At 39.4% G+C, this 12,239-nt stretch overlaps 1 protein-coding gene across 7 annotated transcripts in view; it reads right to left on the bottom strand.

Annotated features, from left to right (window-relative positions):
* Window positions 1–12,239, bottom strand: part of hecw2b (HECT, C2 and WW domain containing E3 ubiquitin protein ligase 2b) — a 297,098-nt gene that overhangs the window by 120,153 nt on the left and 164,706 nt on the right. For all 7 annotated transcript variants that reach the window (XR_009445933.1, XM_059647154.1, XM_048533661.2 and 4 more), the window contains 3 exons: window positions 9,243–9,412; window positions 8,982–9,124; window positions 1,155–1,255 (listed from right to left, as the gene is read on the bottom strand). Coding sequence is in view for 6 of the 7 variants with exons in the window: in XM_059647154.1 (XP_059503137.1) it covers window positions 1,155–1,255; window positions 8,982–9,124; window positions 9,243–9,412 (414 nt within the window). In the remaining variant the exon portion in view is untranslated. The remainder of the gene's footprint in view (window positions 1–1,154; window positions 1,256–8,981; window positions 9,125–9,242; window positions 9,413–12,239) is intronic.

Here is a 12,239-nt window from a genome sequence, read left to right as displayed (position 1 = left end):
ATTACATTTCCTGGCCTTAATTGTGTTTTTAAAGAAAAGTTTGCAATTAACAACCTTCAGAACTTGCCATATCACTTTATCTGTTGATGGGGGGCTTACAAATATAAATGCTTGTTTTTATAAGGGATTTAGTTGAAGGAATTTAAATGCATTGAACGAGTTTCATCAATTAGAGTTGTACTTAAATAGTGAACTCATCATTATAAACGTTTAGTTTTATTTTGTTTCATCTCAGCATAGTTTCTGAGGTCTGCCCATAGTGGATACTGAGTGAGTTTGCATTGGCAGTGTAAGGAAGTAGGTGGTGGCTGAGATTGCATGAGAGGGTAAGAACATGAGGATTTGGTATGGGGAGTGTGTGTGAAGGATGTGGGGTGTGAGGACTGCAAGTTTCTTTCCGTTTTACTGCTTTCCTTTCAGCACTGTGTCAAAGTCAACACTACATGCCCCACGATAATAAAATGTGAGGCTGGATGAACACAGCAGGTCAAGCAGCATCTCAGGAGCACAAAACTCCGTGATGTTACCTGTCCTTGGGGGATTGACACGTGCGCAATCCACAAAATAGCTTCTCTCTTTGTCTCTTCACCTTTTGTATCAGAATTACACGCACCATTATTTTCTAAATGTGATGTGCATCATTTTATATTCAGAAATTGGTCCCTCGTCAGAGTAAAAATTGCACTGCATTGCACCTAACAATCATGTGGAAAATTACAGCACGTCTACTTTCCCTTATACAGGATATGACGCAAAGTTAAAAGACAAAACTTATCAGTAAAAGTACACTGTGAGACTCTGATGATGTGCAACAATGTACATTTACAAATCTTGTCCTGAATACTACAGGGGTCTAAGCAATCAGAAGTCAAATGCAAAACTGTTTTCAAAGCTTACAAAGCATGCTTTGTGAATAGTTTTGCATACATTTCCAAAGAGCACAACAAACATATAAGAATAATACAAGCATATGGAAAAGAACTCAGTGTACATCACACGGAATCCTCCAATCCGTGGAACCTCATGTTAGTTAGGTTCAAAAACAGCATGATGTAACTAACAGGAAATTCTGCAGGTCAGTCAGGACTAGGTCAAACTTAAACACCAAACTGAACTGTGAATGACTGTTCCAGTAAGATGTATCTTTCCCTTACCTTCGTGAAGCGATGATGTGAGCTCAACTTTGAACTGGAGCTGACCGCTGACATGGTCAGTAGGAAGTCTTCTGCACAGGTTATAGTTTACAATCTGGTCACTGCAACAAGAAATAGTGCAATATAACTCACTTTTAAAACATAACATAGTATGGAAACATTAAAGATCTAATTTCTAGTAATTCATAGCCATTTTTATTTTATACACAGTAATTTGTTTCCTCGTCAAAATCAAAAGAAAACTAGCCCCAGTTAACTTGCATTACCGAATTTCATTACAGCTCAAGGTTGCTAACTATATCGCATTAGTCATTGTCTTAACTGTGATGAATATTCAGATGTTTTATCTTTTCATCTTCACCCCATTACTCAGTGGAAATTTATTTTCTTTTAAATTGGCTAATCACATCCAAACTTGGCACAAATGCTAAAAGAAGGAACTTAATCATTCACCTCCATAGAAGTATGCCTATACGAACTAACTGATGAAGGATATGGATATCTCATCGTTACTCTTCTCTGAAAAATTATTTGCACTTATGCACACACAACGCAGACATTTTAACTCCAGGTATTGTAGTTTCTCCGCCAATTCGAGTTTAGCTATTGTAAATGGGAAATATAAGGACAGCACCAAGAAACCTAGGACTCCAGTAGGCCTATTTGCTCTTCCAGACAACTCGACCATTCAATAAGTCCACGGCTCATCTGCTTATGGTCTCAACTTCACCATCCTGTCTGCAACCGTCCCAACCATAAACCAACAACCTAACTAATGTTACCTTGCTAAATTCAATGATCCAGCATATTGAACTTTCTGGTAAGTAAATTCCAATAAAAATGGCACACAGAGAGAAAGAATTTCTGTCTTCAAGTATGTTTCCTTGTTCAAGTCTCCCCCACATCTTCCGGGTATCCACCCTATCCAATCCCTTTAGGATTTTACATATTTCAGTGAGTAAATGCCTACCTGTTCAACCTTTCTTCATTAGGTAAGACCTTTATCCCAGGAATGAGTCTAGTGAATGGATTCCAGTTCTCTGAACTGCTTCTAATATAATTACATGTATTTAGTTTAAATAAGGAGAGCAAAACCAGAGATGGCACTTCAGATGCAGTCTTACTAAGGCCCTATACAGTGCAATAAAACATGCCTACTTTTATATTTCATTTCCCTTGCAATAAACAACATTCTGTGTGTGTCTTCATAACTTGCTGCTCCTGCACACTAACCTTCTGTGATTGATGAAATAGAATTCCAAAATCCTTCTGGAGCACTGGATTCAGCCAATTCCAAATAAATGTTAACAAAAAGAAGTGCAGATGCTGTAAGTCTGTGGAAGGGTCAATAGACCCGAAATGTTAATTTCGATTTTCCTTCACAGATGCTGTCAGACCTGCTGAGCTTTCCCAGCAACTTTTGTTTTCTTTTCCAAATAAATGTCGTTTTCCATTAAAAACGGAAAGAACTGCGGATGGTGTAAATCAGGAACAAAAACAAAATTGCTGGAAAAGCACAGCAGGTCTGGCAGCATCTGTGAAGGAAAAAACAGAGTTAACATTTAGGGTCCGGTGACCCTTCCAAAAAACTGATGGCGAATGGGAAAACATCAGTTACTATGCAGAAAATAGGGAGGGGGATGGGGTAGAGAGTAAACGATAGGATAGAGCCGAAAGAAAGAGAAGAGCAGTTGGACAAAGAGTTGGTAACAATCAGGCTGCATTTATAACAGCAACTCTGAAAAATGTTGTAATTGGGGAAGGGAACTTTGTTGTTATTGTTTTACATTCTTTTACCAACGTGGACAAGTTCCCCACATTATACTCACCTGTAACATAACTGACCATTTAATTAATCTATCTACAATCCCTACTTGTTCTTGACAACTTATTTTAACTTACCTATCCCAGTGTTAACTGAAAATTCAACTTCCACATGTTTGATCCCCTCATCCAAATCATTGATTCTGGATTGTAATTAGTTGGGGATCCACCACTGATCCCGTTGGTTACAGCTTGACAACCAACAAATACCCATGCTTCAACTCCTTGCTTCCTATTAATCAACCAGTCTTTTATTCAAACTAATATATTAATCCTTACACAAAGCGCCCCTATCTTGTGTAGCGGCAATGGATGAAATATCAAGTACTTTACGGACATCCTAATACACCTTTATCCACCTTCCTTGTTACTGCCCAAATAAAATAATCAGTTAATCAGACACCGTTTCCCTTCCACTAAGCCATATTGTCGCTAAATGAATATGTATGATTTTCCAGGTATCCTGCTTAACCTCTTTAATAATTCATTTCAGTAATTTTGCTATAACTGCTGCTGGACTAACTCGTTGTTAGTTTCCTGCTTCTTGACATCCTCCTCTCTTGAATGAAGGTATTACAGTAGCTGTTCTGCAATCCGCTGGGACCATTCCAAAATGTAAGAAATTTTGGAAAGTCATGTCCATTGTATCCCTGCTATTATTTCCCATTAGACCCTAGGATGCAGGTCATCTGGTCATAAAACCTTATCAACCTTAGGTCTAGGACCCTGACCTGAAACATCAACTTTCCTGCCCCTCTGATGCTGCCTGGCCTGCTCCAGCTCCACACTGTGTTATCTCGGACTCCAGCATCTGCAGTTCCTACTATCTCTTTAGACAGAAATGTGTTTTTAACCAATTTTCTTGTGGATAAACTTTTATATTTTCATTACAAAATGCATGTGTTAACTAATTCTGCATCGTTATGGAATAAGGTTTGTTTTATAAGACATTAATAATGTTGTATTTTTAAAGAAACTGGTTCATGGAATTTTTACTCCAAATTTAAAGCATACTAACTATCACAAACTAACAAAACATTTAAATTAATGTGCGACCAGTGGGATAGTAGGCATTGGGAAAAAAACCGCACTCCTCCAGTTTTGGTCATAACCTAAAACTGGAGCTTTCAGGATGATACCCTCGGCAGACAGCATGCACAGTAGAAAGTAGGGAAGTAGTACTTGGAGAAGGATAAAAGGTAAGACACCAGGGCCAGAAACTTACACTTTAGAGATCCCCACTGCAAAGCCTAGTGAAATATAAGAGTCTGCTCCAAGTTTATTGTGCATGATTAAACCAAAAGTATATTTTAAAAAAGGCAGCTGAAGCTAAGATTTTTCCAGGGATGTAAGATTTATCCCTGAATGATATACAAACTCATTTAAGTAACCAAGTCCAGGCTAATTGAATTGCAAGAAATTTAGAATGAGAGTTAAAATGAAGGAATTAGGAAAACATACATAATTTACGTTATAAAAGCTGTTATGAAATTGGAAGAACAGCAAAACAAACCACGTCATAAGTCTGAATTGTGGGTAGCTTAATGGTTAGCACTGCTGCCTCACGGGTCCCCAGGTCTGATTCCAGCCTTGGAAAACTGTCTGTGTGCAGTTTGCACATTCTCCCCGTGTCTATGTGGGTTTCCTCCAGGTGTTCTGGCTTCCTCCCACTGTCGAAAGCTTTGCAGGTTAGGTAGATTAGCCATGCTAAATTGTCCATATCGTCAAAGGATGCGCACACTAGGTGGGTGAGCCGTGGGAAATACAGGGTTACAGGGTTAGGGTACGGGGATAGGTTTGGGTGGGATGCTCTTCTGAGATTCGGTGTGGACTCGATGGGCTGAATAGCCTGCTTTCACACTGTAGGGATTCTATGATTCTAAGTCAGCCAGAATATCATTGCAGAAAATTAAATGGACAAACTTAAATGAGAACAGGAATAGAGAATTAAAACTGAGAAAACTTGAACTTGAAAGTGTAGAAAAAGAAAAACTGCATTTAACGAAGGGAAACAGACAAAGAAAGAGAAGGCAGAGACTTATAGGAAGAATACCAACTTAACTAAAAAAGAGAAGCCTTTAACTTCAGGAAATGTTCCAGCGAAAGAAGATCTGAGAACAATCCAAGGTCCAATATGGAGATAACACGGTGTGAAGCTGGATAAACACAACTGGCCGAGTAGCATTAGAGGAGCAGGAAAGTTGACGTTTCGAGTCGAGACCCTTCTTCAGAAAAAAAATGAAGATGTTTAAATCTGTGCAAGCCTTCCCAAAATTTTATGCATGGGAAGCTAAGGCACTTTTCGTTCGTTTATTTTGAAAAGACATTTGAAAAGAGGTGGCCAAAAGAAAACTGGAAATATGTTACACCAAGCAAGTTGACAGACGGGAGTTTATGAAGTTTTACGCTTTGTTTTCAGATGATACTTCTTGAGATTATAAAGTGACAAAACATGACTTGCTGAATGTATGTATAACGAGTCCCTGGCGCTGTGAGGCAACAGTGTTAACCACTCAGCCACCGTGCCGCCCATTCATAAAACATTCAGTTGTATGCAAATAATGTACCACAAATAATATAAATTTGAAAGACATATTAAAAAATTAAACCTAAAATAAGTGATGAAGTTCGGAACAAGTTCTGCATTCTCACTTGTTCTTGGGACCAGATGTAAGAAGCATTTTTTAGCACACGTGTAAATAGGTAGCCCCAATCATGTAATTAAGTGAACTACCACCAGGATGGATCCACATCCCATGCCAGAATAGACAAAAATCATTTGGGATCATTGGCAGGGACCATTACAATCAGGTACAGGGCTATTAAGGAAAGTTTACCTCTGCTAGGAGATCCACAAAATATGGATATAAAGATAAGGAAGGCATTAAGAAGTTCAGAAAACTTGTGAAAGCCTTACCAGAACTACTAGACAAACAGATGCTTGGCAGTGTCCTATAATGCAATAACCAAATAAGGCCACAGAAGAAGTCAGCAGGAAACTGGAGAAAAAAGCTGGGACAAAGACATACACCAAAACACATAGCGTGCTGAAGAAGATGAATATGCATGTGTTGTACGATAAGTATCAAAAAGGTAGTGAGTCCTCCATCCAGATCTATGCCAGTATACTTTGGGGAAAGTTTCGAACAGAAGAAACCAAGTACTGCCCCATGAGTCAAAAATAACCTCAGTGCTTAATTCCCTGTTCCAAAAATAGCATCCAGGAGAAACAAGTGAAAGTTAAAACGGCCACTGCATTCAATGCCACTAATATGAAGCTACAGGCTTTTATATGAATGAGCAATTGCTAGTTTGACTGTGAGCGTGTGTTTCTCCTGGTCATCCAAAAACCATGTGAAGGCTGCAAGAGCAAGCAAGTACACACACACACACACACACACACACACACACACACACTGCTGCCACCGCCCCCCCCCCCCCCAGGAAAGCTGCAAGAACTTTGAATCTGTTGGACAATCGCAAGGGCTAAGGTCCTTCAAATGCTACTTTCTGAATCCATGTACTGCCTGTCAGACCATCCTGCATTTGCCTTTACTCACTACAAGTCAATCCCAAATTGAATTAACAAAGCAAAATGCATAAGGGCAGTCACAAACTACAAATTACTTGAGTTAACATGTGTGTGATGTTGCCTCATCTTCAACCCATACTCCAACAAATAACACACCCTATTGGGAGCCCAAGTTCAGGGAATTTACTTCTACTGATAACTTTAAAGGTCCAAATGAGGTGTGGTACTCAAATTAGCCACTGGGGGGTGCACTTGTTCCAATGTAAGAGCTTATGCTGTTAACTGTGATTTCTCACAAATGTATGCCCATTAATTTGATGAAATTCTCCATATAAATCAACTCTTGATTTCAACATTTCTTTATTCTAGTTTTAGGATATGAATTATAGTTCACCTGCTCAGACTGGCAATTCAGAAGAATGCCCACGATTAGGCTGTAGCTCTTATGAATAGCTCTTCTCTCCACAAACCTCTGAAATTGTACGAGGAAACAAATGATGCAAATCTTCTGAGAGCAGCAGTGGGAGACGGTGAACTGTTCGCTGCGGTCACGTATCAAGACCAAGAATGTCCCACACAGTATTTAGTAGGAAGATATTAAAAAATCTGATGGGGAGAGTTACACTGTCTGAGCCCCTCGAGGAATGTTCCCAACACTGATCATAGCATCCGAGACTTGGGTTCTATGCCTTGTACTTACCCAGAAATTTGCCCCAAGACAATTCCTCTGTTAATCACAGCTTCAATACCTGGATCAACAGTGGTCAACAATGCAGGCCGTGTCAGGTAGGCCGCAAGTTTATTTATAGCTAATTCTGAACAATTAATCTCTGCAAGTGCTCATATATCCTATATATCCCATTCCACCTAAACCCTGTCACCACCCATTATCCATTTTGGCTTGACAAGCACTCTTATAAAAGCTGAAATAAATACAAGAGCAAAATTTTGACTTTGCCAGTGTAATTCAAATAGCCTTCATCTGAACCTTAGTGCCTAACTGATTGCTTCTATCTAATAAAAAAGGTCATTTAATTCTGTTCAATTTTAATACAGGTAAAAAAAATCAAAATAGTGTTTACAAAAGTTAGGAATTGTTACTGACCAGAAATGCACAACAGTATATGAAAAGTCTTTGAATGGTAAGAAATGTTTTAAAAAAGCTCATGATAATATGGCAAGCATGCTGAAACTTAAAGTGAGTTATTTAAGCTGGCAACATGAAAGGGGGCATGGCCTCACCCCTCCTTCACCTTGCTGTACCTCCTTGTGAATCCCTGCCACTATTTCTCACTCCAACAACCAAAAGAGGTAAGGGTCTATATTTAAATCCATCCAGCAGTCACAGAGTCACACGGTCAAACAGCACAGGGACAGATCCTTCAACCCAACATGTCCACACTGACCAAGTTTTCCAAACTAAACTAGTCCCATCTGCTTGCATTTGGCACATATCCCTCTGAACTTTTCCTATTCCGATACCTGTCCAAATGTCTCTTAAATGTCGTAACTGTACCTGCATCTATCACTTACTCTGGAAGCCCACTCCACACACCGACCATTCTCTGTGTAGAGACGTTGCCCCTCAGGTCCCTTTTAAATCTTTCTCCTCTCACCCTAAATTTATGCCCTTCTAGTTTTGAATTCCCCAACCCTGGGGAAAAGACCTGTGAAATTCACCTCACCAGAAGTTCTGGGCAAATGTGAATGCACAAATATCGGGGGTAGTGGGAGATCAGCGGCATTCGTCTCACTCAAACAGTCTCACTCATTGCAGACAGTTGGATTTGGGTGGCATAGCAGTAATGTTATTAAACTAGTAATTTCAATATCTGAACTGATAACCCAGTGAATACAAATAGAAATTTCCACTGTAGCAGTTTCAGAGTTGGAATTCAAATTTAATAGATTTGGAAATGAAAGGTTGATATCTGCAGAAGCTCCAATGAATAAGGGATCAACTTCTCAAGTCTCTCTTCCTAACTAATTTAGTGACCCTGGCAATGATCTAACAAATTTACACTACACAATTTCCATAACTTTTAAAATCTTCACACAATGGAGCCCCAAAAATCCCAGTTCCTCCAGATCCTGTTATCTTCAGACTGGGTAACCAAGTCATCAGACCCATAGACACAACATATATGAAAGAGAAGGGAACCAGGACAAAGAGACCCATAAAACAAAACATAAATACAGCTTGTTGCCGCAGGAGAAGGAAATCAATACAATTAATCTCTATGGATTTCTTTTCTAATATTTCTCTTCCTTTTCTAGCAGACTGACAGTGAAGCACAATAACCTTCCCACACCTATATCAAATTTAGCATTTACAAGTGACAATACAGCACTGACACCATCTATCAAATGTAATATATTACATTTTTCAAGCATCCCATTGAAAAGAGGAGATAATGAGAGAAACATCAAACTGACAGTGAAGTACTTTGTGAAGTTCATTGATGTATTACCCTATTGCATGTCTCTCCAATAGACGTTGTACCGGTATGGTTAATTTGCCCAGGAAGCGCTTTATGATGGGACGACTCTTAGCAAACTTGTCTTTAACATCAATTTCCAGTACATCTGTGAGAAGGGCTACAAAAGAGTACTTCTGTAAAATAGAAAAATGTGCATTACATTCATTGCACTTAGCGCTCCCAGTGCACTTTGTCAACACCCATTTTGCTTTAGGCACAATCTACTCTGTTATTGAGAGCAGCACATTTTACCTCTCCTTGCCAAATAGGGTTTGTTGTGTTCGCCACTATTGTTGATCGCTTCTCTTGTCCATGATGAGCAAATGTAGGAAAAGTGTTCTTCTTCCCAGGCTGAATGGACATCTTTAGATATGGATCTGGATTGAAAAACATTCCCTTCTTGAGCCCTACAGCTCTGATATCTGTTTGGAAGAATGAGATTACCACGTCACAAACACAGCACAATTCCAATGTTAGATTCTGAAGTGGTTATAAGTCCCCAGATAGTGCTGAACTGGGCAGCAAATGCCAGTCTCTTGTGACAAGTGTAACGGGGAGCAGTAGCAACAGGAATTTATCAGATACACTCTATTTATAAACCCATACAATAGGTAACATGCCAAATATTTTTCCAAATCCCAACTGCTCCTCCAAACAATCTTGTTGCTGTTCTTGTGTGTGTTGGATGAATCCAGTTATTTCCAACTTATTTTTTTAAAAAATCTGCGTTGCCAGTGTCCTTTCTTTTCAATTTTCTCTTTGATAATCCCTCGAGAACACTGGAAAGACCCAGATTATTCCCACATCATTACTGTGGGTATTTTTGTTATTTCTCATTCAGGTCCATTTTGTAAAAATCTCTCTGCAAAGTGTCCTTGGCTCAGGATGCAAATTGCAAAATTAGACGTGGAGATGTACACACCTGGTTTAAGATGAAAAATATATAGTAATTAAAGTATTAGAAGTTATCTTCAGACGCCACAATCTATGAAGTACCACCTTTAGTATGTATGTTAATACCAAGCAAGATGCGTACAGATTTATCCCACATTGCACCTTGCAATTCTATTTAAGCTCCCTCTCTCAAAATGTTGCTTCCATATGAAATTGGCAAATAATAAGTTTGCTTGGCCTTTGCAATATGGCTTATAAACCTAAGTGGTATATTTCAGTATTAGTTTCAAAGTGTCCTCTTTCTTAACTTGACTACTAAGCTGGTTTGAATTGTGATTAGTGCATTTTTTTGTTCCAACTAGGCCTATTGTTTAAATCATTTTTTATTTGCAACTCTTTACTTTAAACAATAGATTTGGTTCAAGACGTTGATTCACTTCAGCAACCAAATTAGTGGGATTTGCTTTCATTGGTATAAAATATGAAGGAGAAAGAACTTGCATTTTTATGCAGCCCCTTTCATTATCTCAGGATGTGTAAAACCAATTATGAACAAAAACAGAAATTGCTAGAGAAACTTGGCTGTTCTGGCACCATCTGTAGAAAGAAAGCAAAGTTTAACATTTTGGGTCCAGTGACCCTTCTTCGGAACTGATTATGACTAGAAAAAAGGTTGGTCTAAATTCAAAGATGGGGTGAAGGGTGGAGGGAAGGAGTAAACAAGAAGTGGATATGGAGTCCAGAGACAGAAAAACAGTAGAGCAGACAAGGGAATGGGTAAAGATCAGCCTGGGAAAATGAATAGCTGCTAATGGGGACTATTAGTGGCTTACAAGAGATTGGTTGTAATCATCACATGGGCTGCGACAAGGCCTGGTGTATGGGGGTAAAGACTTGGGAAAAGTCGCTGTGGCCCTAAAATGATTGAACTCAATATTGGTCTCTGAAGCCTGCAGGCTCCTGAAGCAAAAACATGATATTTTGTTCTTCCAGTTTGCATTGTACTTTGCTGGAGCACTGCAGGAAGCCTAAGACAGAGGTGCTGGCCAAGGAATAGGGTGGTGCGTTTAAGTAGCAGGCAACCAGAAGGTCAGGGTCATTTCTGTAGACTGAACATAGACATTCTGTAAAGTGGTCACTCAGTCTGTCCAATTAAGAACCCTTGGAGTATTGTTACTTTTGTAATGTAGATAACTGTGCAAGATCCCACAAACAGCAATGAGATACTTTCTTTGAGAAAACTCAGCAATACCCATGCCTTGATCTGCTGAAACTAAGTCTATGAATGGTGGTTCTCCAACAGCCTCTTGCCTGGTGGTTCTCCTTTCATGGATTCTATACTGTCTTGGTTCACAAGTGCATCAGGTATTTGCACCCAGGCTCCACTGACCTCCTCGGGCTGCTGCTGTTCCGAGTCCCTCATATCCGTAGTTTGTTCCTTACTTAGTAAGGCCATTCATCAGTAATATTGTGAACTCTCTTTTTAAATTAAGATATACGTTGTAATAAATACCGCTCGAGTATAGTGTTTCTCTACTGCTCCTCTTTGAGTCTCGATCACATTTATCTCTGCTCTGCTGATGTCACAGTAATATCATCATTTACATCATCACCATCATCAATCTATTCACATCCATGACACTAAAATAATGATTTTTTTTTGCTGAATTGAGTTGTTCTGTTAGTTGAGGAATAAATATTGGCCAGGACCCAGGGATAATTTCCTGCGCTTCTTCAAATAGTGCCTTTTATATCTACCAAAGCAAAGGAGGAAGATCAATTGAAGAGGGTACAGGAAAGACTGGAGCGATTATACTTGGGGCATTATGGCACATTCATCCCCTACTTCAGGACCTGCTTTTACAGACCCATGTAAATCTCCCTTGATATTGTGGAGAAAAACAGTCTTCATCGCCAATTTACAAGAGGAAGTCTTACAACACCATCTTCCTGAGGCAAACTTGTAGAGAACTTCTACCTCAGGGATTACTCTTCTCAATAAATATGAAAATCAAGATTGCCAAACATGCCCTTGTTGGGGTAATTATTCATGATGCAGTTTGGCTGCCAAGCATACACAGACTTGCACAGTGACGTTACCGTGCTAATGAACAGGACAGGCTGCATTGCACACTGCAGCCAGCTGTTCAAAAGGTTCATGTTCCAGATCTGACAGCATCACCTGCACTGGATGCACTCCTCATCTAAGTTATTAACTCATGCTCAATAACTGCAAACACTTGTAAAAGGTGTACAGCTACATCTGTACTTGCAAATTTCAGTGATAGATATTCAGGATGTCTCAGGACATTTCCTCGTGTTAGGCCTTCCACAGTGCTAACATACTCTTCCTCC

Source organism: Stegostoma tigrinum, chromosome 7, assembly GCF_030684315.1.
Source record: "Stegostoma tigrinum isolate sSteTig4 chromosome 7, sSteTig4.hap1, whole genome shotgun sequence".
Taxonomy (NCBI): Eukaryota; Metazoa; Chordata; class Chondrichthyes; order Orectolobiformes; family Stegostomatidae; genus Stegostoma; species Stegostoma tigrinum.
This window is presented reverse-complemented; position numbering and strand designations above follow the sequence as displayed.